The sequence below is a fragment of the Pantherophis guttatus genome, chromosome 1, assembly GCF_059756535.1.
Source record: "Pantherophis guttatus breed Tessera chromosome 1, ASM5975653v1, whole genome shotgun sequence".
In the NCBI taxonomy this organism is placed as follows: Eukaryota; Metazoa; Chordata; class Lepidosauria; order Squamata; family Colubridae; genus Pantherophis; species Pantherophis guttatus.
In genome coordinates this window covers 44,812,290-44,839,608 of record NC_142063.1, presented here as the reverse complement: position 1 = coordinate 44,839,608, position 27,319 = coordinate 44,812,290, and the positions used below count along the sequence as shown (strand labels likewise).

The 27,319-nt window shown below is 39.3% G+C and overlaps 1 protein-coding gene across 1 annotated transcript; it reads right to left on the bottom strand.

The window, feature by feature from the left end:
* Positions 1 to 543: 543 nt before the first annotated feature.
* LOC117666139 (alpha-1-antitrypsin-like) lies at positions 544 to 24,975 on the bottom strand. The gene is made up of 6 exons (XM_034418638.3): positions 24,898 to 24,975; positions 19,370 to 19,420; positions 14,913 to 15,585; positions 9,656 to 9,926; positions 7,695 to 7,842; positions 544 to 1,287 (listed from the first exon to the last, which is right to left on the bottom strand). Exons 3-6 carry the CDS (start codon positions 15,574 to 15,576, stop codon positions 1,102 to 1,104), a joined length of 1,269 nt encoding a protein of 422 aa, XP_034274529.2. The 5' UTR covers positions 15,577 to 15,585; positions 19,370 to 19,420; positions 24,898 to 24,975; the 3' UTR covers positions 544 to 1,101.
* Between the last annotated feature and the right edge of the window lie 2,344 nt (positions 24,976 to 27,319).

The following is a 27,319-nucleotide window of genomic DNA, read 5'->3' as shown; positions in this document are numbered from 1 at the left end:
TACTTGCTACTTCTTCTTCTCTCTGCCACGTTGCAAGAGCTGCATGGGTATTGTATACATGCATCATATTTTATATTTTTGTATATAAAGAAGTTTCTTCTATATAATGAAACCTGCTGAATTATTTGCTTGTGTGCTGGCTGGATCGCTACAAACTCCGACAAAGCCCTGTGAAGTGGTATATACTGTATTTTTCGGAGTATAAGACACACCTTTCCCCCCCTAAAAGTGGGTGAAAATTTAGGTGCCTCTTATAGACCATATATGGGTGTTTTTGGCCTCCTGAACCAATGGTGGTATTCAGCCGATTCTATCCGGATCGGGCGAACTGGTAGCAGTGGCTGCAGGAGGCTCCACCCACCCGCCAAGACATAATCATGTCCCATTTTTGATTCTCTGTGCATTCACAGAAGGCCCTGTGCATGCACAGAGGTGGCACATGCAAGAGAAGCGAGCGTGCGAGTGCTCACATTTGTGAACCGGTAACGAAGGTAAGTGAATACCACCTGTTAGATGGAGCAAATGAGCAGACGGGAGCCAGAGTACAATCAACAGCTCTTTATTAACTATGTACAGAATCTAGCAGCCTACCGTCTGACAGCTCTCCTTATATAGAGAGCTGTCAGGCATCTTAGCCAATCCGCTTTAAGTATTTTCCCGCTTCTTTTTCCCTCCAAATTCACATAGCCAGTACATAACACCACCCCTGTTCCGAACCCTCCACACATCACGATTTTGCCCTCCCTGGCCCCTGCATGGCCCTGTTTTCATCAAAAATGGGCCCATTTTTGCCAAAGATGGGCTGGTTTTTGGACTCCCAAGCCCTTGCGCATTGCATTTTAACCCTCCCCAGCCCCCAGAAGCACTCTGTAGGGCAGAAACAGGCCAGTTTTTGGCAGAAATGGGCCATGCAAAGCACTGCAGTGTGCTTCTGGGGGCCTGGGAGGGCGAAAATCCGATGCGCGGAGGCAAAAAACTATTTTTTTCTTGTTTTCCTCCTGTAAATTTAGGTGCGTCTTACAGTCCAAAAAATATGGTAAACCTAAGTGCTATTGCTATTGCTTTTTAATATGCGCTGTTAATAGTCAAGTGCATTCTGACCTATTTCTCAGCAGCATTTACAATTTTTCCCATGAATATTATATTATTTTGTTCTTCAATTACTATTAGGAATGGCCTATTAAATGTTATTACAATAGGTGCAGACAGGGGCACCATGTCCATGGAAGTGGCAGCTGAAGCTTCTGTTCCTTTTTCATCAATCATGATCACAGCTTTATGAATGGCCTAGAGAAAAAAATACAGGGAGAGAAAGATCATATCATTTTGCTTTTAGATGAATATAAATCTATTTTAGACTGCTATTTCCAGAATTCTAAAGTTATTGTAAAGAAGACAAATGAATGAATGGGGAAGGTCTAAGAAAGCCTTTTTGAGTTACAGAAACACCATCTCCCCATCCACCTAAGTTCTCTAAAAGAGATGATCCCACTTATGTTGAATTGTCTTCAGTCTTTCAGAGAGGATATTTAGAAGAAACAGGACTTCATAGGAAAAGTAAAGCGGAGGGTAGGTACACATCATGAGTAGAGTTAGTTTCTATGGAACATAGAGTCCAAATTATAATTGTCCCTTGATAATTATGTATTTCCTGAACGTATTTATGCATCATTTTTCTATACTCAAAAGTGGTGTATGTGTTGCAATATTTTCAGGATCAGACTCAATAAGATCAACAAGAGTTAAAGATTTAACTATATATTCTTTATTTACATTAGGCATTCTATATTCACTGGATATTCACAGATAGAAGCAAGGGAAATGGTGTAGGTAGCTCCTTATATATACAATGGGTGGAGCTATATGTGGGAGTGGTGAATTATGAATACATTAAGAAGTGAAGAATAAGTTAACCCCTGATACCCTGTCTGTACACTATTTACACATTGGAGAATAAGGCATTTACATCTGACAAATCCCCCTCTAAATGCCGATTCGTTATACAACACCAGTTACATTCAGATTCAGGACAATACAAAACATACAACTTAGAGGTTAAGTATTTATGCTGTTTAGAAGGTAAAGGCTTCGTTAATATATCAGCTAATTGTTCTGAAGTGTCGCAATGCACTGCTTTAATAAATCCATCCTGAGATAATTGTCTCACATGTTTAAATTTTATATCTATATGTCTGGACCTTTGTCCAATGGCATCAGATCTAGATATTTCAATGGCTGCTTTATTGTCTTCATGCATAACAAAAGGCAGAGCAGGTTTTTTCCAGACATCTGAAATTAAATCATTAAACCATACAAGATTATTTGCGGCCTTGGATAAACAAACATATTCCGCTTCTGTTGTTGAAGTAGCCACTAGTTCTTGTTTACCAGTGTACCAGTAAACTGGACAGTCATTTAAGAGAAATACATAACCAGATGTGCTTTTTCTGCATGAGGTGTCTCCAGCCCAATCTGCATCTGCATAACACGTAAGCTTTGGTTCTTTAATATCATTAGGTTCTAACATTAAACAAAAGTCTAGTGTACTTTTTAAATATCTTAAAATTCTTTTAACAGCTTCCCAGTGGTACATTGTTGGTTTGCTGACATGCCTAGATAATAAATTGAGTGGTAAAGCGATGTCCGGTCTAGTCCAATTAGATATGTAAAGGAGTGAACCTATGATTGATCTATAGAATGTATTATCCTTGAACTCGGGAGAAGATTCATCAGAATTCCTTAGAAAGTCAGTTTGCATAGGGGTATCACAAGGTTTGGCATTGTTTAAGTTGCATTTATTTAAAAGATCTATGATCTTATCTCTCTGGGTAAGTTTGAATCCCCTTTTTGTCTTATTAATTTGGACACCAAGGTATTTGTTTACCTTGCCTAAAGATTTCAATGAGAAATGTTCATTTAGTTTAGTTACAAAAGTTTCTCTTCTTTCTTTATGTTTTCCTATGTATAAAATGTCATCCACATAAATCAATACAAATTCAATGTAATCATCACCCCTCTTGACAAAGAAACAATTATCAGCAGTGGTAGCGTTGAAGTCCATGGTCTTAAGTACTTTTACTAAACAATCATACCACCGTTTACCAGATTGTTTTAGCCCGTATAAACTCTTGTTTAACAACCAAGTCTCATTTTTGTTTGTGTATGGACTATGAGGTGCTCTCACGTATATTTCTTTATCTAATTTTGCGTGTAGGTACGCAGTCTGTATGTCATATTGGAATACATCTAGATTGAGTGCTGAAGCTACCACTAGAGCTGTTTTGACACTCTCTGTTCTTACGGTGGGGGAATACGTGTCAGTATAGTCCTCTGGATATTTCTGTGCATAACCCTGTGCAACCAATCTAGCTTTGTATAGAATATTTCCTCCCTCTAAATTCTTAATTTTATATATCCATCTGGTACCAATAATTGTCTTATCTTTAGGTGCAGATGCAGGTGTAAATACATTTAGTCCTTGTAAACTTTCCATCTCTTTCTTCATTGCTAATTCCCATTTTTCTTTTTCTTCGTGAGGAAGTTTTAACACTTCCTCGTATGTATTGGGTGTTGTTGGTTCACCATTCATGTGCATTACATAATCCTTGTATTTATTTGGCATTTGATTTCTGGTGTTTCTAATGATTTTCTCGGGTTTACTATCGTTATCATGCAAATATCTTGCTTCCTTTTTTGTTAGTGTGTCTGTCTTTATTTTGAGTTGGCTATTTGTCCAAGTTTTAGTTTTGTTTCTATATTTGTCGATATTTTGTTTTTCTATAGTCCCTCTCTCATGAGATTTTGTATCTTCATGTTTATTTGGGAATATCTCATTAAGATGTAATTTAGACCAGTTAGCTTGTTCATGGAACACAGCTGTTCTGGAGACTATAAATTTGTTGTTACTATCAATGAATCTGTATCCTTTAGTGCCAGTCTCATATCCCATAAATCTGAGTCTCCTGGACACATTTTCTCCCTTTCTTCTTAATTGTTTAGGTATGTGTACGTCTGCTGTGACTCCAAATATATGCATGTGTGCTAATTTTGGTTTTCTATTATACATCACTTCATATGGTGTCTTATTTATAATGCTGGACCATGTTCTATTTTGTGTGTAATTTGAATAATGTAAGGCTTCTGACCAGAATTGTTTGCTTAAGCCAGCATCTTCCAATGTGCATCTAATCATGGTTTGTAATGTGGAATTTTTTCTCTCTGCAATCCCGTTTTGGAACGGAGAAAATGGACTAGATGTGTAATGTAACATTCCTTTGTCTTTTAACCATTGTGAGAATTCTTTAGACATGAATTCGCATCCTCTGTCTGTCATAATTTGTTTTATTTTGATGTTGTGTTGTGTTTCTATGCGTTTGTAAAATTCTTTAAATTTTTGAAATGTTTCATCTTTGTGTTTTAATGTGTAAACAAATCCATAGCGGCTATAATCGTCCACTATTGTCAGGAAGTAACGTTTCCTATAAGTGATTGATGGGGTTAATGGACCAACTAAGTCCATGTGTACTAAATCAAAAATTTTGTTAGTTGATCTGGTAGATTTTTTTGGCCTGGGACTAGTTTTTAGTTTTGTAGATTTACATACTGAGCATTCCAGATAATTTTCACAATTTTTTATTTTGACACCTTCTGCGTGTTCAGTCATTTTTTGCACTACAGGAAAACTGGCATGTCCTAACTTCCTATGCAATATGTGAGCACACTCATCATGAATTGGTTTGCCTATCTTTGGCTTCTTATCGTTGTGTGCATCTGTGTGATCATGAGATATTTTACATTCATCATTGTCACTGTTGCTAACATTCTCATCATCTATCTCAATACAATCTTCCATATTTGAATCAATGTTATGTAACCATTTTTCTTTTGTTATTAGGTAAGGTAGTCCTCCTTTAGTCACCACAGTGCCTACATTTATTTTATTCTTTTCCAAAGTTGCCTTTCCTTTTGAAAAGACAATGTTAATGTCAGAATCTCTGCTTAGTTTTATGGCACTTAATATGTTATGAGGTATTTCAGGTATTAGTAATACCCCCTCTATTTTTCCTAAACCAGGTAAGGTTACATTTCCTCTACCTAATACTTGAACCTTTTCTTGGTTAGCTACCTTAATTATAAATTTATCTTCTGCAAATGAAGACAATATACTTTTGTTATTAGTGGTGTGATTAGTTGCTCCAGAATCAATAAGCCAATTATTGTTCTCACTTTGTTGTGTGTTAGTGTTGTCTTGTTTATTTAATCCATTCAGTGAACCAGACTTTCTATCCTTTGAATTGTCTCTGCCCCCTCTATTCTCTCTGTGATTTGGTGGGCTCCTATATCTATGCCTTTCTATGGAAGGCTGTCTATAATCGTATTTGTTTCTGTATTCTGATCTATATCTTTCTTTTAAGAATTTTGGGCAATCTCTTCTATTGTGTTCCCTGGATCCACAATTATGACATTTAAATGTTCCACTATATTTTTCTTGGAAAGCTACTTTCCTATATGGTTTATGTTCTGTGTGATTGTTAGAACGATTCCTTCTAGAATTATCTTCTGTTATCAATTTGTTAGATAGACTTTCTATGGATAAATACCCTAGATTGATTGTGTCTAAATGTGACATAAAATTGTCCCATGATGGATCAAGTGAGTTGATAATGACACTTTTCATTGTTTGGTCTGAAATCACCTCCCCCCTCAAATGCAGTTCAGCTCTTATTTTGTTCAAAGATATTAAATGTTCACTTATGGAAACCCCTGGTTTTATCCTAGATGAAAAGAAGTCTTTAGATATCCTTGTGGTGGTGGCTACACTGTCACTGTGAAACAAATTAAACATGCATTGAATAATTTCTGAAACAGTCAAATTTGGCTTAATGCTGTGATACATTGCAGGAGACACACTAGATATTATTAAGAAAAAAGCTCTATGGTGTAAACAATCTATTTTTAGTGTCCAAGGTCTTTTTGGGGGACTAGTGATAAAAAATAGTAAGTTCTCCTTCATAAAGGCAACCTGGAGTTGCTGATACCACTCTTGCAAATTAATGCCATCAATTCTAAGTTTTGGAAAATCGTTAGGTAAGTCCCCAGTATTATTATCCCCACTACTCACAACTGAGGGTAGTCCATGGTCTCGTAGGTGTTGAAAGTCACAGGATGGAGTGGGTATTCTGTGCATTAGTCTGAGTGGTCTTTCATCTTCATAATGTTCTCTGTAGTTCTCTGTATGCATCTGCGCGTGCGCGTTGTTCATATCTCTGTCGGAGCTGCTATAGGAAGCCTCTGTCGCTGCAATTCCTTCGTAAGATTCCTCCTCCGACGATTCGGTCTCCGTCTCTACCTTGATCTTCTTGCTGATAGCTGACGCTTGCCTCCTTTCGCCAAAGCCGCTCCGCTTGAAGCTCTCCACCTCTGGAACCGTCTGCGGCGTGGGATAAAACCTGCAGGGTCCTCTGGGCTCAGGTGTTGTCATCCTTTCTGCACGAGTTGATCTGGATATGTTCTGGTTTGTCTGTTTGCTTGCTTGTCTTTTTGTTTTTGGGTCATTGACTTCCGTTGATTTTTTTGCCATTTTTAAATCTGGATCAAAAGTTTTAAATAGTTGTTTCTTGATTGCTTCGACTTTCAGTTTGATAGATGTTTCTTCTGCGTCCGTATTTGATTCTTCTGAAGAATAAAGATTTTCTTTACTATTTTTTGTACTGTGTGATTCTTTTCGCGCCAGAGATTTTGAATGGTGTATCGTGATTGGCTCTGCTTTGCTTGCCTCAGTGGCCGGTTGAAGACAAGATGGCTGCCATTCAAAATTTTGAGCGGGATCTCTGTTCTTTCTTCTTGTTATTTTTTCTTTTATAGATGGGTCGCTCACCGTTTTTGTTTCTTTGGATTCAGTTGTCTCGATGCTATTTTCTCTCGCTGCTTCGTTTTCTTTCAAGAAATTTTGAAGGTCCGCGATGAGATCGTAGTCATCCTTTTGTCTTTTTAGTATTCTCAGTATCTCTGATCTGAGATTGTTGCTTTCTATTTCTTTTTTATACATGTTTATTTTATTGAGTCAATTAACCATCCTCTGCTACCAGCTTGTTGCAATATTTTCAGGATCAGACTCAATAAGATCAACAAGAGTTAAAGATTTAACTATATATTCTTTATTTACATTAGGCATTCTATATTCACTGGATATTCACAGATAGAAGCAAGGGAAATGGTGTAGGTAGCTCCTTATATATACAATGGGTGGAGCTATATGTGGGAGTGGTGAATTATGAATACATTAAGAAGTGAAGAATAAGTTAACCCCTGATACCCTGTCTGTACACTATTTACACATTGGAGAATAAGGCATTTACATCTGACAGTATGCTTTTTAAAAATGCATTAAACATAAAATACCAATATGCTACACTTATGCATTTTGAAATACATTATAATAAAATATCTGCATACCATTAAGAGAGACTTCTTTCTAGACTTACAGTAGTCAAATAAACAAACACAGATGGTTGTTTTTAACAGGAAGTACTGTCACCTTTACCAAAGTATAATTCCTAAGATGATTTTGAGCAGTTATCATGTTTCAATTGATATAAACCAGCAGTGCAGGTCTACACATACTGTATGCTAAATTTTGAAGCAGGTATATCTATCTAATGTCTCTTACAGGAAAGGGGAGAACTGTATCTTACCTCTGAGAGCCTGTGCTGGGGCTGTCCTGTGACTCCGGATAGATCTGCTTTGTCAGTGAATATGTCAGCCACACCCAGAGAGTACATTATATTCTTCAGCTTAATCTCTCCACTTACCTGGCATTTTGGTATATACAAATTTATAGAGCTGTCGAAGAAAGATTTCTGAATTACATTAAGAATGCAATGCAAACCTGGCTTATCTGATGAAAAAGAGGTAGAAGGGACTTTCACAAGATTAGGCTATAGTTAGATGATTATCAAACTTTGAAACTACTAAGCTAAAATCTTTGTCCTGGCCCATTTGTAAATATTTTCATATAATGATTTTTCTCTCCCTATTTTCTCTCCCTATGACCATATCAACTGAACAAAATCTGTGAACAATACTGACACAAATATCTACAAGTTCAATTTCTGTGGCATTTCAGAAAACCCATTTGATTTTTTCCTGCCTTGCTTAAGAATCCTGCAAGTTGACAAGTTGATCCTTTATTTAGGGATAGCTGCTTTCCTGTTGGAGTTAATGCCTATTGTGACCATCTCCCAGCTCAAATTAGTATTCAGAGTAGCCAGTGGTGGGACTTGAATAACTTAACAACCGGTTCTCTAGCTGGGTCAGCGTGGCCATGTGACTGGGTGGGTGACGTCACTCATCATACCCAGCCCTGCCCCCTGGCCACTCAAAGGCAGAGGTAGGATTCAACCAGTTGGGGATAATCCCATCACTGGCTGACCCTGCCCCGGCCCATTTTTCGGTCTGGTTTTTTTGGTCATTCTCAGGCCGTTTTTTGGGTGGTTTTCAGGCCATTTTTCGGGGCGGTTTTGGCCCAAAAAATGGCCTGAAAACAGGCCAAAAAAAGAGCAGGAATGGGGTCAGCCAGTGGTCGGATTTGCTGGTTCGTCAAACTGTGCAGAATATTAACTACCGGTTCACTTGAACCGGTGCAAACTGGCAGCAGCCCACCTCTCAGTGTAGTTACTTATAATATTATGCTATCATCATCATCAGTGATCACTGTTATCGAAGAAGAGCTGCTGGCTGCAATTTTGCTGAACTGTTATCTTCACAGGCTTACTAAAATACTACCTTCATGGGACCTTCTGTGAAATTCAGATAAAAGCTACAAATAGCTTTTAAAAATATATTGCCACAAGCTTATCGAATGGAAAGGCTTGCCTCGGCTGTGGGTCTTCCTGCAGTCTGCCAAAGTCATTCCCACATATCAACACACTTTGGATACCTTTAGCCCTGTCAGATTTTTGGATAAGTTTATTTACTTGTGTTATTTAATTACTAGGCCTCTGTTGTATTTTTAAAATAAAGGATGGAGCAGAAAATACAACTCAAAAGATTGATAATTTTTTCTTATCTTGATTCTTCAGCAAATTGCTTTTTTAAACCTTACAGTATATTTTTGATTTATAGAAAACATATGTTTTAAGTCAAGCTATGGGCAATTTACAAATGTGTTAAGAATTGGAAAAACTTTCAGTGGCAGCCATTTTGACAACATGCCCCAAACATTTTCAGAACTTCAAATGTAATCACCAGCCCAAAAGAATAAGTACCCCAATTATTCTAGCTTCAGCAGTTGCATGAATTATAAGTGCTGAACTCAGTAATATGACTTTTAATTTGAAGCCTTGTTCATAAGAAGCAAGTGGTTGGTAATTAGTCTTCAGTTGGCTTATGCCAATCACTATTTTGGTTTGGTTTCGTGTGGTCTGACTTTGTGTTTACTTTGACTTCTCTCCCCCACCTCCTCCCAGAGACAGAGGGAGATCTTTCTTTCACTATGTAGATAGGAAATTTGTGTCCCTTCAGATGTTGTTGAATGACTTCCAGGATCTGTCATTAGTGGGCAAGCAGTCTGGAAGGACACAGATTGTATATCTAAAAACATCCTTGCTTTTAGAGGCTCATCCCACCATTGTTGGGCTTAATCTATCTTTCTTACCTTTTCACAAGTATATTTTTCCATTTCTGTAAAATTCCACGTGACAAGCTGCTGGCCACGCTCTCAAGCTGCCCTTTGTCAGGCAGGATAAAATATGCAGCAGTGTGACCTTCATAGGGCATTTTCAAAATCGTACAGAATTTCTCATCATCGCGTCCAATTTCAAACATGCCCATTTGGAACATCATTGGCACTTTCACAACCATGTAGGTATTCACATAGAAGTTGTGCTTCTCTGTGTACTTTGGATTAAAAGGCTTCTTCCATTTAGCTTAGAAAAGAATATATATATTAGTAAGTAATTTTGAACTGTGGGCCATACAATTGGGGAGTTAAGAGAAATTGGTGTGATAAGTTATGGAAGAGAGGGAGGGAATCTTAATTTAGTGTTTACTGACTGGGTAGGTTCTGTGTGCCAGGAAAATACAGCCTTGGATACTTATTCAACCCTTGTAGGGCTGCTTCTGAAATAGAGGATGTGGATGTCTGAATTGTGATAAAGCACAGTCTTTTGAAAGAATTGTGTATTTAAGTGACTGTGAGTATAGCTTCCCTTCTGACGCAGTTCTTCAAGAGAAGGAGCTGAAAGAATATCAGCAGTAAGATGACTACCAAAAGGGAAGCATGGACTTAAGAGTGCATCCATCTTGTGCAATCCCATCCTCTATCCAGAGATCTCTGTAAGGACTTTCTTATTGAGATTTTGATTCATTTATCATGCTGTTACAAAGCAAAGTGAAAACTGCCATGCCTATAAAGAGACCTTCTAGTTTTGTAGCACCTCAAGATACAAGATTATCAGCCAATTAGAACTTCAATAAAAAAAAAATCAAGCCTAAGTTCAAGTTCAAAACTCAAAATGGGTTTTTGCCCTTTCAGGCTGCAGGCAGGGTGGGAGTAACATAACTGAATTTTTTTTTTTGCATACTTACATCCACTTAATTGAAAAAATTTCACTTTACATAGAAAGTTAGCACCAATAAAGAAAGTGTTTCTTGCGTATAAGGAAATTTTTCATTCCTTCATGAAAATGCATTATAAAAACAACTCATAGCAAGAAATGTTCCCTGTGCTGCTGTTAGATTTAGATCTTAAGGTGGCTCTTCCTACATTTGAGCCATTTTAGTGCAGTGGTTAAGAGACTGGTCAAGAAGCCAGAAGTTAATGAGTTCCTGGCCTCTCTTAGGCATGAAAGCTAGATTGGTGATTTTGCACCAATAATCCTCTCATCCCAATCAACATCCTAGGTTTATTTCTCAATACTCAATATACTGTGTATATAGCCAAGATATTGCAATGGTGTTTGGGCTAGATAAATGTGCTCTCTGTACCATCAACAGGGGGAAAATAGTGAACACTGAATGGTTCGAGATGCCGTATGGAATCTGGATTCTTGTGTATCTTCAAGCTGATAAAATCAAGCACACTGAAGTCAAGAGGTTAGAGGTGAATACATCATGTGAGTGAACAAGATCTTAAAGCCAAGTCCAAGTTCATTGGAGTGAATACCATCAAGGAAATTAACACCTGGGCAATTTAGGTATTAGATACACAGCTGGAATAATGGACTTGACTCAAGCAGAACTAAAAACCCTGAGTAGGAAGACAAGAAAAATAATGACAATGAATCAAACTGGCTGAGTGGTTGGTTTCAATTTTTTTACCGGTTCTGTGGGCGTGGCTTATTTGTGGTGTGCCTTATTTGTGGGTGTGGCTTGGCAGTCATGTGACTGGTGGGCATGGCTTGGCAGTCATGTGACTGAGTGGGCTGGCTTGGCGATCATGTAACTGGGCGTGGCTTGGTGGTCATGTGACTGGGTGGATGTGGCTAGGTGGTCACGATCCTAGTTCCCCCTAAGAGGATTTCCCCCATACGAACCTTTTGCAATCCCCCAAAGGGTCAAAGGAAACCAGATTCCATGCAGCTCTGAATCCTTAAGGCAAACCAAATACAAGTGGTCCTCGCTTAATGGCTGGTTGCTTAGCAAGTGTTCTACTTTACGACTGACCTCCCCAGAGCTATTTGACCTGTTTTTGGAGTTTTGACAGTCATCCGCGCGCACACACATGCACACACACACACACACACACACTTATGACCAGTTACAACATCCCACACAGTCATGTGACTGAGGTTTTCTATGTTTTTTGCCAGTTTCCCACAATTCCTTCTGGTTTAACAACCATGGTATTTGCTCAACCCAGGGGTCTGCAAATTTAAACACTCAAAGAGCCATTTTTCTATTTTCTTTTAAACAGGTATCTCTCTCTCTCTCTCTCTCTCTCTCTCTTTTCTCCCTCTCTCCCTCTCTCATCTCTCATCTCTCTTTTACTCATTTTTCTCATCTCTTTCTTTCTCCCTCCCTCCCTCTCTTTCTCATCTCTCTCTCATCTTTTTCTTTCATTTCTCTCATCTCTTCTTTCTTTCTCTTTCTTTCTTTCTCTTTCTTTCTTTCTTTCTTTCTTTCTTTCTTTCTTTCTTTCTTTCTTTCTTTCTTTCTTTCTTTCTTTCTTTCTCCCTATCTCTCCCTATCTCATCTCCTCTCACTCATCTCTCTCATCTCTTTCTTTCTCTCTCTCTTTTCCTCCCCCCTCTCTCTGTGTCTCTTGTCTCTCTCTCTCTCTTTCCCTCCCTCTCTCCCTCTCTGTCAGGGAGTGGGGGAGGGAAAGGAACCCTGAACTGGTGCTGGGTGTTGGGAATCTGACATCCAGAGACCGACCAGCCACGTACTGAAGACTAGTTGGGGGCAATCTCGCAAAATTAACACATCTCTTGTCGCTTGAGAGCTTCTGGTTAGGAGGAAGTGTATGTGCCAGAGTTGATGTAATGCTATGAATGAGTTGCACAATACTCCAAAAAGCTAAAGAAAGTGGTTTTTCTTAACTTTTTGCACAAAATTTTAGTATGAACCACCAATACTAAATCATTCTTTTAATAAACGGGGAAGCCCAAAACTTAAGAGAGAATTTTTATAAAATGTTTTATAGATGGCATCTAGATCCTAAAAAACTAGCCTGTATGTATCCAAGTGTGCAACCCAAGTGTTGGAGATGTGAATGTGATGATGCCACGTATTATCATATATCATATATTATAATTTAAAAAAATTAAGGCATTTTGGATAAAAATATGGTGGATTATTCAAAATATTCTCAAAAAGAAGATAAAATTTACTCCACAGTTTTCTTGTTAGGTATAATTACAGATTGTACTGTTATAGAGACTAAGTTGATTTTAAATTTAATAACAGCAGCCAGACTTTTGGTGGCGCAGTATTGGAAGAAGGAAGACTTGCCTACTATTGAAGAATGGACACTAAAAGTAGTGAACTTAGCAGAGATGGCCAAAATTTCAACGTATTTGAAGGACCATTCAAATGAAAGATAAACATCAGAATGGAGAAGATGGATTGACTATATTCAAAACAAATATCGGACTAAAAAGCTTCAAATAGCTTATGAATGAAATCAACTTTTTCTTTTTGAATTATGTTTTGTTAGTTGAAAGGGGAGTTAGAGAGCAAGAGGGAATTAAGTGCCTACAGAAAGTTAGCATATTTTAGTTTGTGTTTGTTAAATGTTATACCCTGTATTTGCTCTGGGAAGTCCGGGGTGGGGGGAGGGGGGGTGGAGGGAGAGGGGGGATGGGGGATGGGTGGTGGGTGGAGGAGGGGAGGGGGGGAGGAGGGACAGGGAAAAAATGTTGTAATATTTGATAAATCTTTTTAATAAAAAAATAAATAAACGGGGAACTTCTATTTTTATAGCTATTAGAGCAGACAAGGCAAGAAATCCTGAATAACATGGGTAATTGTCTGCTTTAGTTCACATTCTTTGCTATTTTTTTAAAAAAATAAAAAGGTTACATAGCAACACCTCTGCCACAATTAACATTCCTAAATATATTTTCTTGATTTCCTCCTAGAGAGGCTCTGGAGGCTGGGGACCCCAAAAAATGTCACTTCCTGTCCCACCGGAAGTTGGGAAATGGGCCCTTTCAGGCCTCTGAGGGAGTGGGAAAGGCTGTTTTCGCCCTTCCCAGATGCATAAAGAGGATCTGGAGCCAGGTAAGAAAGAAAAATGGGCCTACCAGGCCATCGCATGCCAGGAGCAGGGAGGGGGGTGTTGCACGCGCAGGGCAGGGCACATAGAATTATGGGTGTGGGCACATGCGTGTGAACTTCCCCCGCCCCCCTCTCCTGGCATGCGATGGCAAAAAGGTTAGCCATCACTCCTGCTTGAACAGGGGTTGGATTAGAAGACCTCCAAGAACCCTTCCAACTCAATTCTGATTCTGATTCTGATTCTGAAGCCAGATATTGCTTTGGAACCTGACTGCTGGGAGAATATAACTTTAATCACAATGCATAACTAAATAGCTTGAATTTATAGTTTCTAAAGAGTCAGCGGTACTAACTCCTGAATGGCTGTTTCACACAAACTATGTGTGTGTAATGTCAGAGTAAGATCCTTGCTGAGCAGAAATCAGTTGGCAGAACAAAGGTTTGTGTGAGTAGGAGGAAGGGTTGGCAAGCAAAAAGCAAAAAAAAAAAAGGTTAAGGCAAAGCAGAACTACATACAGAATGAACTTCAGCTTGAATACAATTATTATCCTTTGTTTTTTGATGTTATCTAGCAAAGTCAGTGTGGTGCTAGGAATATTGGAGACAGAGATTGTTGTGTACCCTCCACGCCTCCAGTTTCATAATTCCATTGAATTATGCCTAGACCATAATATAATATGTGACAGGAAACTGAGGTCAGCTATGATTGAAAAAAAACCTCCAAAAGCCTGTTCCCCTCTCACATATGTGCTAGTTGTTCCCGACTCTAGGGGGAGGAGCTCATCTCCGTTTCAAAGCCAAAGAGCCAGCGCTGCCCGATGATGTCTCCGTGGTCATGTGGCCAGCATGACTAAACGCCAAAGGTGCACGGAACACTGTTACCTTCCCACCAAAGGTTGTCCCTATTTTTCTACTTGCATTTTTTATATGCTTTCGAACTGCTAGGTTGGCAGAAGCTGGGACAAGTAACAGGAGCTCACTCCGTTACGCAGCACTAGGGATTTGAACCGCTGAACTGTCAACCTTTCGATCGACAAGCTCAGCATCTTAGCCACTGAGCCACCACATCCCTTTCATATAAACATAGCTAATTCATATAATATATATATTATATAAATTCATATGAAATTTATATATATACATAATTATATATATAATTATATTATATATATATAATTCATATTCATATATACCTTTCATATAAATATAGCTAATTAGCAGAATTTCAGTGTTGGGATCGACTTCATCGACAAGCTTAGAAATCTTCCCACGGGTTTTCCTTTTGATGTAGCTGTTGATGTGCTGCTCAGTTGCTGCAGCATTCTTAAAATTTTCCCAAAAGATGTCTCCGCCATAGAAGTTTTTGAGGCCACTTAAGAACTGTTCTTCAGGATATAGCTGGTTTTGCACAAAGAGACATTTCCCGATTTCCATCTGGTGTCCAGCTCCTCCATTATTTAGCATATGTGTGAGTTCACAGAAGCCTTCATGAATCATCCTCTCCTGGATCTCTGATGGCCTAAAATCAAGGCCTTTCAAAATCTGATCTAAAGTGTTATCCTTTGCACCCAAGGCCAGCATTGCAAAGGCAGAGGAGATGCATAAGGGAGATAAGACAACATTGCTCTTGCTTCTGCCACCTTGATGGCTTTCACTGGAAGAGACCTTCCGGAAGAGCTTGAAGGCAAAATCAGAATTACTGTCGATTAATACTTGCATTGGTGTCCGGGCACCTCCTGGGTTAGGTTCATACTGGTAATTGTCACAATTATTCTCGTTAGGATGGATATAAATTTGTGAGTAAGAATTGTCAGCAAGGATTCCAGCAATAAACAACAAGAGAAAGATGGTTTTCATTTTCCTCCTCTAAGAAATTGTGAAAAAGAAAATGTGTTTGTTCATTTAGAGGATTATTTTTGATTTGATTCATTTAAGAGACAATTCAATTAAATTTTGGTATGTTATAGGTATAAATAAATATTGCATACAATACTGTATTTCCAGTTCTTAGCTACAATGCTATACTAGTTCCCACCAGCGGATGCCACTATTTCTCAACATAAATCACTATTTCTCAAATGAAAATATCAGTTGAATTTAATGATATAGTTAAACTGGCAATATTTACCCTAGTCTCATTTGTTAAAAGTTCCACACTGATTATAGGGAAATAATTATTACTATATTATATCCAATTTTATTTATTTCTACCTCTTTACTACTTTCAGCATCTTTCTCTAGATTGTCCTAAGAATGAGCATTTATAGCACAACCATCCCTTAGGCTCGTGATGGCGAACCTATGGCAGATGTGCCACAGCTGGCATGTGGAGCCCTTTCTGCAGGCATGCGAGCTGTCGCCCACCTCAGGTCCACCATGCATGTGCACACGCCTCCCACCAGCCAGCTGGTTTTTGGGATGTGAGGGGACGGGCTGCATGCAGGAGATGCATGTGCATGCACAGGGGGTGGAGGGAAGCATGTGGGTGTGTGGCGTGCCCCCCAGCCCATTTTTGGGCCCAGGGGGCTGCAGGGAGACCTACTAGGCCCAAAACAGGGCATGGGGTTGTGTGCAGTGCCCCCCCCCATGGCCCGTTTTTGGGGCCAGGAAGTTGCAGGGAGGCCTACTAGGCCCAAAATGGGGAACCGGGAGATCGCATGCACATGCGTGGGGGGGGAGCATGGGGGTCATGTGCGCATGCATGGGGACATGGGCAGAGCATGGTGGATCGTGTGCTCATGCACAGGGGGGCCTGCATTGCATTATGGGTGCCGGCACCATGCGCGCTTTTGGCACACGATGAGAAAAAGGTTAGCCATCACTGCCTTAGGCATTATTCTAACTCCTTAGTTCTAGGTTGATTCTCTCCCTGCAAATGTTTCTTATATTGCCCCACATATTTGCCCAGCTGTTTCTTATATTTGTGTGGAGACCTTGGTGTTTCGGAGATGGATGTTTGCTTGCAGACATTTCATTAGCCAAATTAGATGGCATCAGAGGTGGGTTTCAGCAGGTTCTGACCAGTTCTGAAGAACCCGTAGCGGAAATTTTGAGTAGTTCGGAGAACCGATAGTAAAAATTCTGATTGGCCCCACCCCCATCTATTCTCTGCCTCCCAAGTCCCAGCTGATCAGGAGGAAATGGGGATTTTGCAGTAACCTTCCACTGGATTGGGGAGGGAATGGAGATTTTACAGTATCCTTCCCCTGCCACGCCCACCAAGCCACGCCCACCAAGCCGCACCATGCCCACCAAGCACACCCACAGAACCGGTAGTAAAAAAATTTGAAACCCACCACTGGATGGCATCATTAGTACTAGTGAGTGTGCAGTTTGCTCCCACATACAGTGGCTTGCCCTAGCAATGTTGTTGGTGGCGTGGCTTTATATTTTATATATTTATTATATTTTTATCACCCATGGGCACAATAATCCTTCTTTTTCTTTTTTAATGTTTGAAAGCAATTATCCATAACAGCGATATATTTCCTCAGCATTACAGGTCGTGCCCTGGTGGTGCAGAAGTTAAAATGCAGTACTGCAGGCTAAATTCTGCCAACTGTCAGCAGTTTGATCCTGACAGGTTCAAGGTTGACTCAGCCTTGCATCCTTCCGAGGTTGGTAAAATGAGGATCCAGATTGTTGGGGGCAATAGGCTGACTCTGTAAACCGCTTAGAGTAAAGCACTGTGAAGCAGTATATAAAACTAAATGCTATTGGTCATTATGCTATTATCAACATATCTGGGTGAGTACAGAGTGTTGTTGAGCTCATGTGTTGCCGAGGGTTGGTGTTATTGAGGTCATGTAATGTATTTGAGTTTCACCAAGGAAGTAGATTATAAACTAGTTAGGACTTTGGTCTGATCTAGCATGCTACTTCTTATATATACGATATCTATCCTTAAACTTCTTTTCTCAATTTGAGACATTCTTAATTTTCATATATTTCATGCATATGAAATGATTTCATATATTTCATGCTTATAGAAAAACTAAGATGAATGACTCGGGATAATAACTTACAGTGTACCCTATTTCTACATAACTACTACCGATAGTTAATATTTTATGTAATTCTACTGGAGTCCTTCCTTATTCATAGTTGTAGAATAGTTGTTGTCTGGTTTGTTTGTTTTTTTGTCAGTCAACTTGTACAGTTGTTCTCCTGGTAATGCAGTAATCTCTTTTTGCTGATTTCTTATTCTCAAATAATCTTTCTCTTAAAATGTCATATCAAGTCCTGCTTAGTCTGTTTTCTTGCTCTCTAACTTCACTTTCAGATATTTTAGTTGCTTGAATTGCTATCACTGCTTACATGCCGTATTATTTATATCTATACTGTATTAGTTATATCTTTTGAAGAAACGCATTAGAATTGTTTAAGAATGGTACAATTCCAATAAAATATTGGGATAGTTTAGATGAAAAGATTTTTTTTCCCTAATAGGACTCTTAGGACTAGATTCCCCAAAGAATTGTGATGTTTTAATTTGAGACCTCTCCAAGAAAAGCTGTAGCTTTGTTTGAGAGCTGTAGTTATCAAACAAAGCCCCAATCAGCTAAACAGAAAATATATTTAATTTTTTGCATTTATTTTTTGCATTTTTACTACATATGAAATGGTAGTTTGGATGAGGTCTTCCATCATTTTATTGATTTATTAGTAGTAGTTATGTGTGTATGGATGTATGGATGTATGTTATGCCTTTGATTCAATCTTGAGGTAACCATGGATAAATCCAGGGGTGGGATTCAGTCAGTTCAGACCGGATCGGGCAAACCGGATGTTAATTTTAATGGATAGTTACAAGGACCGGCTGACCCAGCCCACCCTGCCCCTCCCCTCCCAGGACTCTCCACGCAACCCGTTTTGGGTGCCAGGTAAGTGCAGGGCCTACGTGGAGGCTCTGGAAGGGCAAAAAATGGGTGACAGTCCTGGTTTTGAACCTTCTGCGCATGCTCAGAGGGTCAAAACCACGATGTGATGACGGCACATGCACACTTCCGAGCCAGTAAGGAAGCCGGCTGCATTTTCCCACTGAACCACACAGTACATCAAGCTGCCTTTCTAACAGTAATAATGTATGTATTTACTTATTGCATTTGTCAACTTTTTCTTTGGAAGTTCAAGGCTGAATGTAAAATTGTCTCCCTTCATTTTATCCCTACCATAAAATTACAACTAGTAGTAATGTAGAAATAGGGTAGATTGTATTACTATCCCAAGTCATCCATCTTAGTTTTTCCAAGCTCAGTTCAACATTTTATCCACTCTAACAAAATACATAATGAAAGAGAAAAGATTTTAGCAATAGCATCAAGTGCAATAAATGCTCACTTAGAAGGGAGTGGCAAAAGGAAGGAAGGAATTAAAAAAAAAAATTTTTTTTTTGGTAAATAGATGAAGGAACAGTAACAGTACTTTAGGGGATGGGACAGCATTATATTCTTCCATTCTTATTGTATATACTGCCCAGAATCCCCCAATCTTGACACTACCTCTAAATTTCAAAATACTTAAGGATACCATGAAATATATAGACAAGCTAACATATCAAAAAAAATATTTTCATGGTTTTTTAGTTAGCAACAGCTTACTTAATAGCAAATGTAACAAAAATGGTATTTGGTAAAAGAACTGTACTTACTGTATTGGTTTGTTCTCTCTGTATCTGTTCCTTCTTTGATTTCTTTGAACCCTGAAATAAAATGTAGAATCTCCAATTACTGGCCAGCTAAGTCCTCTGGCTCATAAGTGGAAGGGTAACTAGTTCTACCAGACTTTCAGCCTATCCTATATGTACATGTGACTTCATTTTTATCCTCTCTCTCTCTCTCTCCCTCCCTCCCTCCAAATGGGTGACATATATGTAATAAATAAATGAATATCTAACTAAATAACTAACACCTCAAGCTTTTTATTTATGTCAAAGAAAGGGAGAGATTATTTTCTGATCTCCTTTCTCTCCCTTGAGATTTCACAGTATCTTAATTCTTAGTTGATCAGATCAGATCAATACGCACACACACATTTTATGGATATAGGAAAGTTGTATGATCCTCTCATCACCTGACATCTTGGAGAGATTTAGACAAGATTTTATGGTGCATCCAAAATTAAAGCCTGCAAAGATGCATTGGGAATGTTGCTTTTTACAAATAGAAATATTTAAGAACTTGCATTCTTGTTAAATGCTTCAAGTTACCCATTTCAAAAATTTGGGTGGTGTAAGAAAATGTAAAATGGTTGATCATATTGGACTAAAAGACTCCAAGGTCCCTTCCAGATCTCTTCTGACTGAGTTAAGAAATGGAGTTGTCGAAGAAAGGAACCAAAATGTTATGACAGGTGGCACAGGATCATAATTTGTAACTCTGGGAACTTTGAAGTGAAGATTTCATTCCGTGAAATAGAAAGCCTTCCCTTTAAGCATGCCAAACCCAAGGGAATCTCATTATTATGCCTTCCCACAGAAGCTGTAACTTCGCCTCAGAGCTCTATGGTAATTAAAGAGGGAGGCAACAGCTTCTGACAAACCAAGTGGTGGTAAGTTATAGTTTGGAAGAAGTATGTTTTCTGAATGGTCTAAAGAGAGGCTGATCCAGAGGTGGCATTCAGCAGGTTCTGACCAGTTCTGGAGAACTGGTAGTGGAAATTTTAAGTAGTTCGGAGAACCAGTAAACACCACCTCTGACTGGCCCTACCCCCATCTATTCTCTGCCTCCCAAGTCCCAGTTGATTGGGAGGAAATGGGGATTTTACAGTATCCTTCCCCTGCCACGCCCACCAAGCCATGCCACACCCACCAAGCCATACCCACAGAACCGGTAGTAAGAAAATTTGGATTTCACTTTCAATTTGCATCTCTAGCACAGGGAAGCACTATGTGCTTTGAGTGTAATGCACACAAGCCATTCCACGGGGTCCGTGAAATTTTCAAGATAAAACTGCTGATTTGAAGAATAGCTTAGAGAATAATAAATGAATAAAGAATAACCAACTTCCGAGATCAACAACCTTTTCCCTAGAATAATCAATTTGAGGTTCATATTTAAAACCAGACAAATACTTATTAGTCTAAGGCATTGATCTGATTTGTGATATCTTTTCATTGTATTTAGCTGTAGCTGCCTGATTAACGTAGGGGTTATTAGATGCATACTTTTTTTACAGCCTCTCTATTGACGTCGGTATGATTTTGAGAATACTTTTTTGCAGCTACCCTTACTCATGTTTTCCTAATCGCATATGTAAATTTTTTCCTGCATTTCTCCCCCTCTTTTCCCTTTAACTGGTATTACAGTAGAAGGGACAGATTCGTCTGAACTGAGGAGGTCAGTGTAAGAAGTGATTTGGGGCTGGGACACTATGCAGGTTAAATCTCTCCTTGATCAGTTTCCATTATTCCTTGTCTGGCCTTCTGGTGCTTTGAAAAGTAGGTTGACTCCCTCCTGTCTGTAACAGCCCCTCAAGTATTAGAATACTGGTATCATGTCTCCCCTGGTCCTTCTCTTCACTAGACTAGCCATGCTCAGTTCCTGCAATCGTTCTTCATATATTTTAGTCTCCAGTCCCCTAATCATCCTGGTTGCTCTTCTCTGCACTTTTTCTAGAGTCTCAACATCTTTTTTTTATAATGTGGTGACCAAAATTGGATGCAGTATTCTAGGTGTGGATTTACTAAGGCTTTATAGAGTGGCATTACTATCTCATGTGATCTTGGTTAGATTAGAAGGAGCAATTTCTGAAACACTATTCCTGACCCCTAAAAGGATTTGCCATATGTGAGTAAGGCCTGAGTCTTGATGTCTCCCAAGTAAGCAGACATTTTGTGAAGAAAGTTGGAATGAGAAAAAGTTGTAGCTATTGAATAAACTGGAAGAAAATAGTTCAGCACAAGAAAAGGTGCACAAGCAAATGATTGTTTCTTCTGCTATAGTTCAGGCTCTTGAGGGCTACTCAGAAGGCTCATGTTGTTACTCTTATACCTTATTATACCTACTGGTGACTGCCTCCCACTTTCTACTCTTGTAAGAAATCAGTAGGCAATCCATGATGAAATAATGACTGAATGCCTCTGAAGTGGAACTTCTTCATTCCTCTAAAGTAACTTCACTGAGATTCAGTAATCATGATTAGTATGAGAGATTTGGCTACCTTAATCTTTGGCTAGGAACATGCTACTCTGTAAACTAGTGAATAATGTAAAATAAAGCAACTCTTTTCTCCCTGTCTTCTTCTTCATCAACTTCTTTTCTTCCATAGCTTCCATCTGATTTCATAAACACTGCAATAATGAAATACACCTCCCCTATTTTCCATACAGATTGACTAAGAAAAAACAAAGACAGTTTCCAATGAGGTGTGTTACTAAACTTGATGGCTGTGCACCACGAAGGAATTTTCTTATTGCTGAAATCATTAAATTCTCCTAAAGTCTTGCATATGTCTATGAATTGCAGGTAAAACCCTTGCTGTGTTATGTTTTTCCTATCCTTCAAAAGCTGCTGGAGGTATGTGAATGACATGCAGACAAATGTTGAATATTTCTCCCGCAAGAGCTCCAAAGAGATGGTTTTGTTAATTTAAATATTTCAGTGTCAGCATGTGGATCAATATACTTTTCTTGAAAACTCTGCTTGATTGTAAACTACATTACAATTTATCATACACAGCAGGGAAGACTAGCAATGGCTTACTGCTGTGAACTACCCATTTCTGACTGCTTAAGGCTAGATTTGCTAGAGGCTTTCTTTCCAGTTCTATGTTTAATTTTAATACATTACTCCAAATTATATATTTACATAAAACATATCTTCCGGTCTATCTCATGGTTTAAATTTTTTTATCCTCAGCTATTCTCAGCATTCCTCTCATGAAATGAAACTTATAAAGGAACTAGCTGGATACCTGTGCTTCGCTACGAAACGATGTGATCGGACTTGATAAATTGACACGTATCTGGAGAAATGAAGGCTGCTGCTGAGGCCCTGCCATGATACTCCCTATCCTGAGGTAGACCTGCCCCTGCACTTTGAATGTTGGCATAAAATTTCCCTCCTTCAGCTCTCTGGCTCCAAAGACGTCATTTGGAAGCATCCGTTGTACTTCTGGGCAGTGGAAAGGAAGTGCTCTGCCATTGGATGCTGGTGGGTGAGAATGCTGTGTAAGAGTTCAGGGTGGGGCTCAAGGGGAGGGAGCTGGACTTTACCATCACTGCAGTACATCCCGGGAGTCTCATCCTGCCGCTTCAGGGCACGGCACCAGGCACAGGGTAACCAAGGTCCGAGATCAACAACCTTTTCCCTAGAATAATTAATCTGAGGTTCATATTTAAAACCAGACAAATACTTATTAGTCCAAGGCATTGATCTGATTTGTGATATCTTTTCATTGTATTTAGCTGTAGCTGCCTGATTAACGTAGGGGTTACTAGGTGCATACTTTTTTACAGCCTCTCTATTGACTTCAAGATGACTTTGACAATATTTTTTTGCAGCTTCCCTTACTCGCGTTTTCCTAATTGCATCTGTAAATCTTTTCCTGAGGTTCTTCCCTCTTTCCCCTTTAACTGGTGTTACAGTAGAAGGAACAGATTCGTCTGAACTGAGGAGGTCAGTGTAAGAAGTGATTTGGGGCTGAGACACTATGCAGGAGAAATTCGGTTCACAAAGCTTCTTCCAACATATTAAAAACAAGAAAAAAGTCAAGGAAACAATTGGCCCATTGCTGGGAGAAAGTGGCAAGAAAGAGACAAGCAACAGGGAGAAAGCAGAACTATTTAACTCATTTTTTGCATCTGTTTTTACACAAAAGGAAAAAACAGTCCAACCTACCAAAAACAGCACCACAAAAAACAGATTAGGAACACAAGGTAAAATAGGGAAGAAAATAGTAAGTGAACACCTGTCTACCCTAGATGAGTTCAAATCACCAGGACCAGATGGATTACACTCCAAGGTTCTGAAGGAACTGGCAGATGAGATCTCAGAACCACTGAACTATATCTTTCAAAGATCCTGGAGCACAGGGGAACTGCCAGAGGATTGGAAAAGAGCTGATGGAGTTCCCATTTTCAAAAAAGGAAAAAAAATAGATCCAGGAAACTATAGACCTATCAGCCTGACCTCAATACCAGGGAAGATTCTGGAAAAGATAATCAAACAACGAATCACCGAACACCTAGAAGCAAACCAAGTAATAACCAAAAGCCAACATGGGTTTGTCAAAAACAGATCATGCCAGACTAATTTTATTGCATTCTTTGACAAAGTAACAAAATTAGTGGACCAGAGGAATGCTGTCGATATAATTTACTTGGACTTTAGTAAAGCATTTGATAAAGTAGACCATAACCTACTACTAGATAAAGTAGAAAAATGTGGGTTAGACAGCATCACTACCAGATGGATTCGTAACTGGCTGACCAACCACACTCAATGTGTAGTCCTCAATGGAACTGCATCTACCTGGAGGGAAGTATGCAGTGGAGTACCCCAAGGCTCTGTTTTAGACCCAGTGCTCTTCAACATCTTCTTCAATGACTTGGACGAGGAGATAGATGTGGAACTCATCAAATTTGCAGATGACACCAAGCTGGCCGGAATAGCCAACACTCCAGAAGATAGGCTCAAGATACAGAAGGATCTTGACAGACTTGAACATTGGACGCTATCTAACAAAATGAAATTCAACAGTGAAAAGAGCAAGGTTCTACATTTAGGGAAAAAAAACAAAATGCACTGGTACCGTATATGTGGTACCTTGCTCAATAGTAGTAACTGTGAGAGGGATCTTGGAGTCCTAGTGGACAATCATTTAGATATGAGCCAGCAGTGTGCAGCAGCTGCCAAAAAAGCCAACACAGTTCTGGGCTGCATAAACAGAGGGATAAAATCAAGATGACATGAAGTATTAATACCCCTTTATAATGCCTTGGTAAGGCCACACTTGGAATATTGCATCCAGTTTTGGTCACCACGATGTAAAAAAGATGTTGAGACTCTAGAAAGAGATCTGCATGTGCAGATCGCCGATGACGATATCCGGAGCAGTGGGTGGGGCACACATGTATGTTATGTATGTATATACACACATATATATGCACACACACACACACACACACACACACACACACACACAGAGAGACACACACACATATATACACACACATACCTGTTCTCTGCATTTGCTGCATACAGTCTGGTCCTCATTTGCTAAGCCTCTAATGCAGGTGTGTCAAACTGGCGGCACGCAGACCGGATGCATCATATGCAGGCCATGCCCACCCAAAACAATCCTTCCCCATTCTTTCTCTAAGTCTTAATAGGACCCAAACCAACTACCTGCCCACATACATACCTGTGTCTTGCAACTTTTTCTTTTTGGGATGTGAGCCAGTCAATTTGATCCCTATGTTTCTTAATTAATGGCTACAGCATAGAAGATAATATATGGCTTGCTGTAATTGCTCTTTCACAGGCAAGCTGAAAGAACATTTGCTGCATTCTGGATCAGGTCACCTGGCTTATTCAATCAGTTGTAATAAAACAAAAATATAGCTTATTGCAACATATGAAGCCAACCCTACTATCATTCTTAACCTGAGCTGATATTAGCTCTAAATTTATGATCTTACATTCTGGGCTCCTGGGCTAAACAATATGTGTCACACATTGTTTCAATTAAAGCATTTTGTTTCCATACTGTAGGCAACAATAACTTGGGTCTGGGTTATTGTAAGTCTGCCTTCTCCACACAAAGCAATCTATCAAACACATTCATTCATTCGTTCGTTCATACATATAGTACATACATACATACATATAACCTGTTTATTAAATTTATATTCTGCTTTTCCTCCAGTATGTCAAGATACCATACACAGTACTTCCTCCTCTCATTTTCCCTTTCCTATGATGTAGGCCAGGTTGAGAAATAGAGACTATTTCTCAGTATCACTCTGTGACCTCCTGCAGCTGAAGGTGGGCCTTAATCTAAATGTTCTCAGTCAATAATCCAACACTTTGACAATCTCACAGTACTATTTTTTCTCTTACTTTTACATAGAGATTAGATTTTGGCAGTGCTGTGCAGCATTTAAATAGAAACACAAGGGAAGAACAATAGATTCTTTCCCTATTTAGCTTTGCATCTCTTTTTTTCCTGTTTCTCAGTTGTTTCCCAGGTAGCATTATTTGTTTGTTTGAGCAAATAATGAAACCAGTCTTTGGAAACAGAATGAGAAACTGCAGTCTGTAAAACTCACGTTCAGGTTTGCAGTGAGTCCATCCCTTGTCCTGGATTCCTCCTTGTTCCCCTTGTTCCCCTCCCATCTCCTTACTTACTGCTTACTTCTCATGGGAATGTTTTCAGCAGTAGGTGGAGTGGTTTTTAATTTGGGGAAGAAAATTAAATGCTAATTTAAAGCCTTCGTCCTAAAATTGTCACACACATTTCCAGTTCTAAAATATTTGGCCTTAATCATGCTGTCATATCAGTGGTGAAATCCAATTTCTTTTACAATTGGTTCTGTGGGCGTGGCTTGGCGGGCTTGGCAGGAGAAGGATACTGCAAAATCCCCATTCCCTGCCCACTCCTGGGGGAAGGATATTGCAAAATCTCCATTCCCATCCCACTCTGGGGCCAGCCAGAGATGGCATTTGCGGGTTCTCCGAACTGCTCAAAATTTCCACTACTGGTTCTCCAGAACCTGTCAGAACCTGCTGGTTTCACCCCTGTGTCATATCACTTATTATCATGATTTAGGTCATACCACCAGCGGTAGCTGAAATATTTAGGAAATACCTACTTTGCTCAGACAAAAATGCTGCCTGCTCTTGACATAAGTGGATATTTGACAATAACAGCTTTGGCCACAATGAATGTATTAGAGTTGAAGTGCTACAAGGCTGGTGATGTCCGCCCTTGTGTATGTGGGAATCTCAGTGACATTGACAGAGAGCAATGCATAGCTATTAGCATGTCCAAGCCTTTGACAAAACACAAGAAAATCAATTTTATTTTATTGATAGAATCAAGATCACATGAAGTGTTATTACCACTTTATAATGCCTTGGTAAGGCCACACTTGGAATACTGCATTCAGTTTTGGTCGCCACGATGTAAAAAAGATGTTGAGACTCTAGAAAGAGTGCAGAGAAGAGCAACAAAGATGATTAGGGGACTGGAGGCTAAAACATATGAAGAACGTTTGCAAGAACTGGGTATGTCTAGTTTAATGAAATGAAGGACTAGGGGAGACATGATAGCAGTGTTCCAATATCTCAGGTGTTGCAACAAAAGAGAGGGAGTCAAACTATTCTCCAAAGCATCTGAGGATAGAACAAGAAGCAATGAGTGGAAACTAATCAAGGAGAGATGCAATTTAGAACTAAGGAGACATTTCCTGACAGTTAGAACAATTAATCAGTGGAACAACTTGCCTGCAGAAGTTGTGAATGCTCCAACACTGGAAGTTTTTAAGAAGATGTTGGATAACTATTTGTCTGAAGTGGTGTAGAGTTTCCTGCCTGGGCAGGGAGTTGGACTAGAAGACCTCCAAGGTCCCTTCCTTCTGTTATTCTATTCTATTCTA

Coding starts and splice junctions, on each gene's coding strand:
- LOC117666139 (XM_034418638.3), bottom strand. CDS start 15,576: ATGAAAACCATCTTTCTCTTGTTGTTTATTGCTGGAATCCTTGCTGAC. Junction 9,927..14,912: donor TAGCTATATTTATATGAAAG/GTATATATGAAT, acceptor TTCTTTTCTAAG/CTAAATGGAAGAAGCCTTTT. Junction 7,843..9,655: donor AAAAATATACTTGTGAAAAG/GTAAGAAAGATA, acceptor TTTCTTCGACAG/CTCTATAAATTTGTATATAC.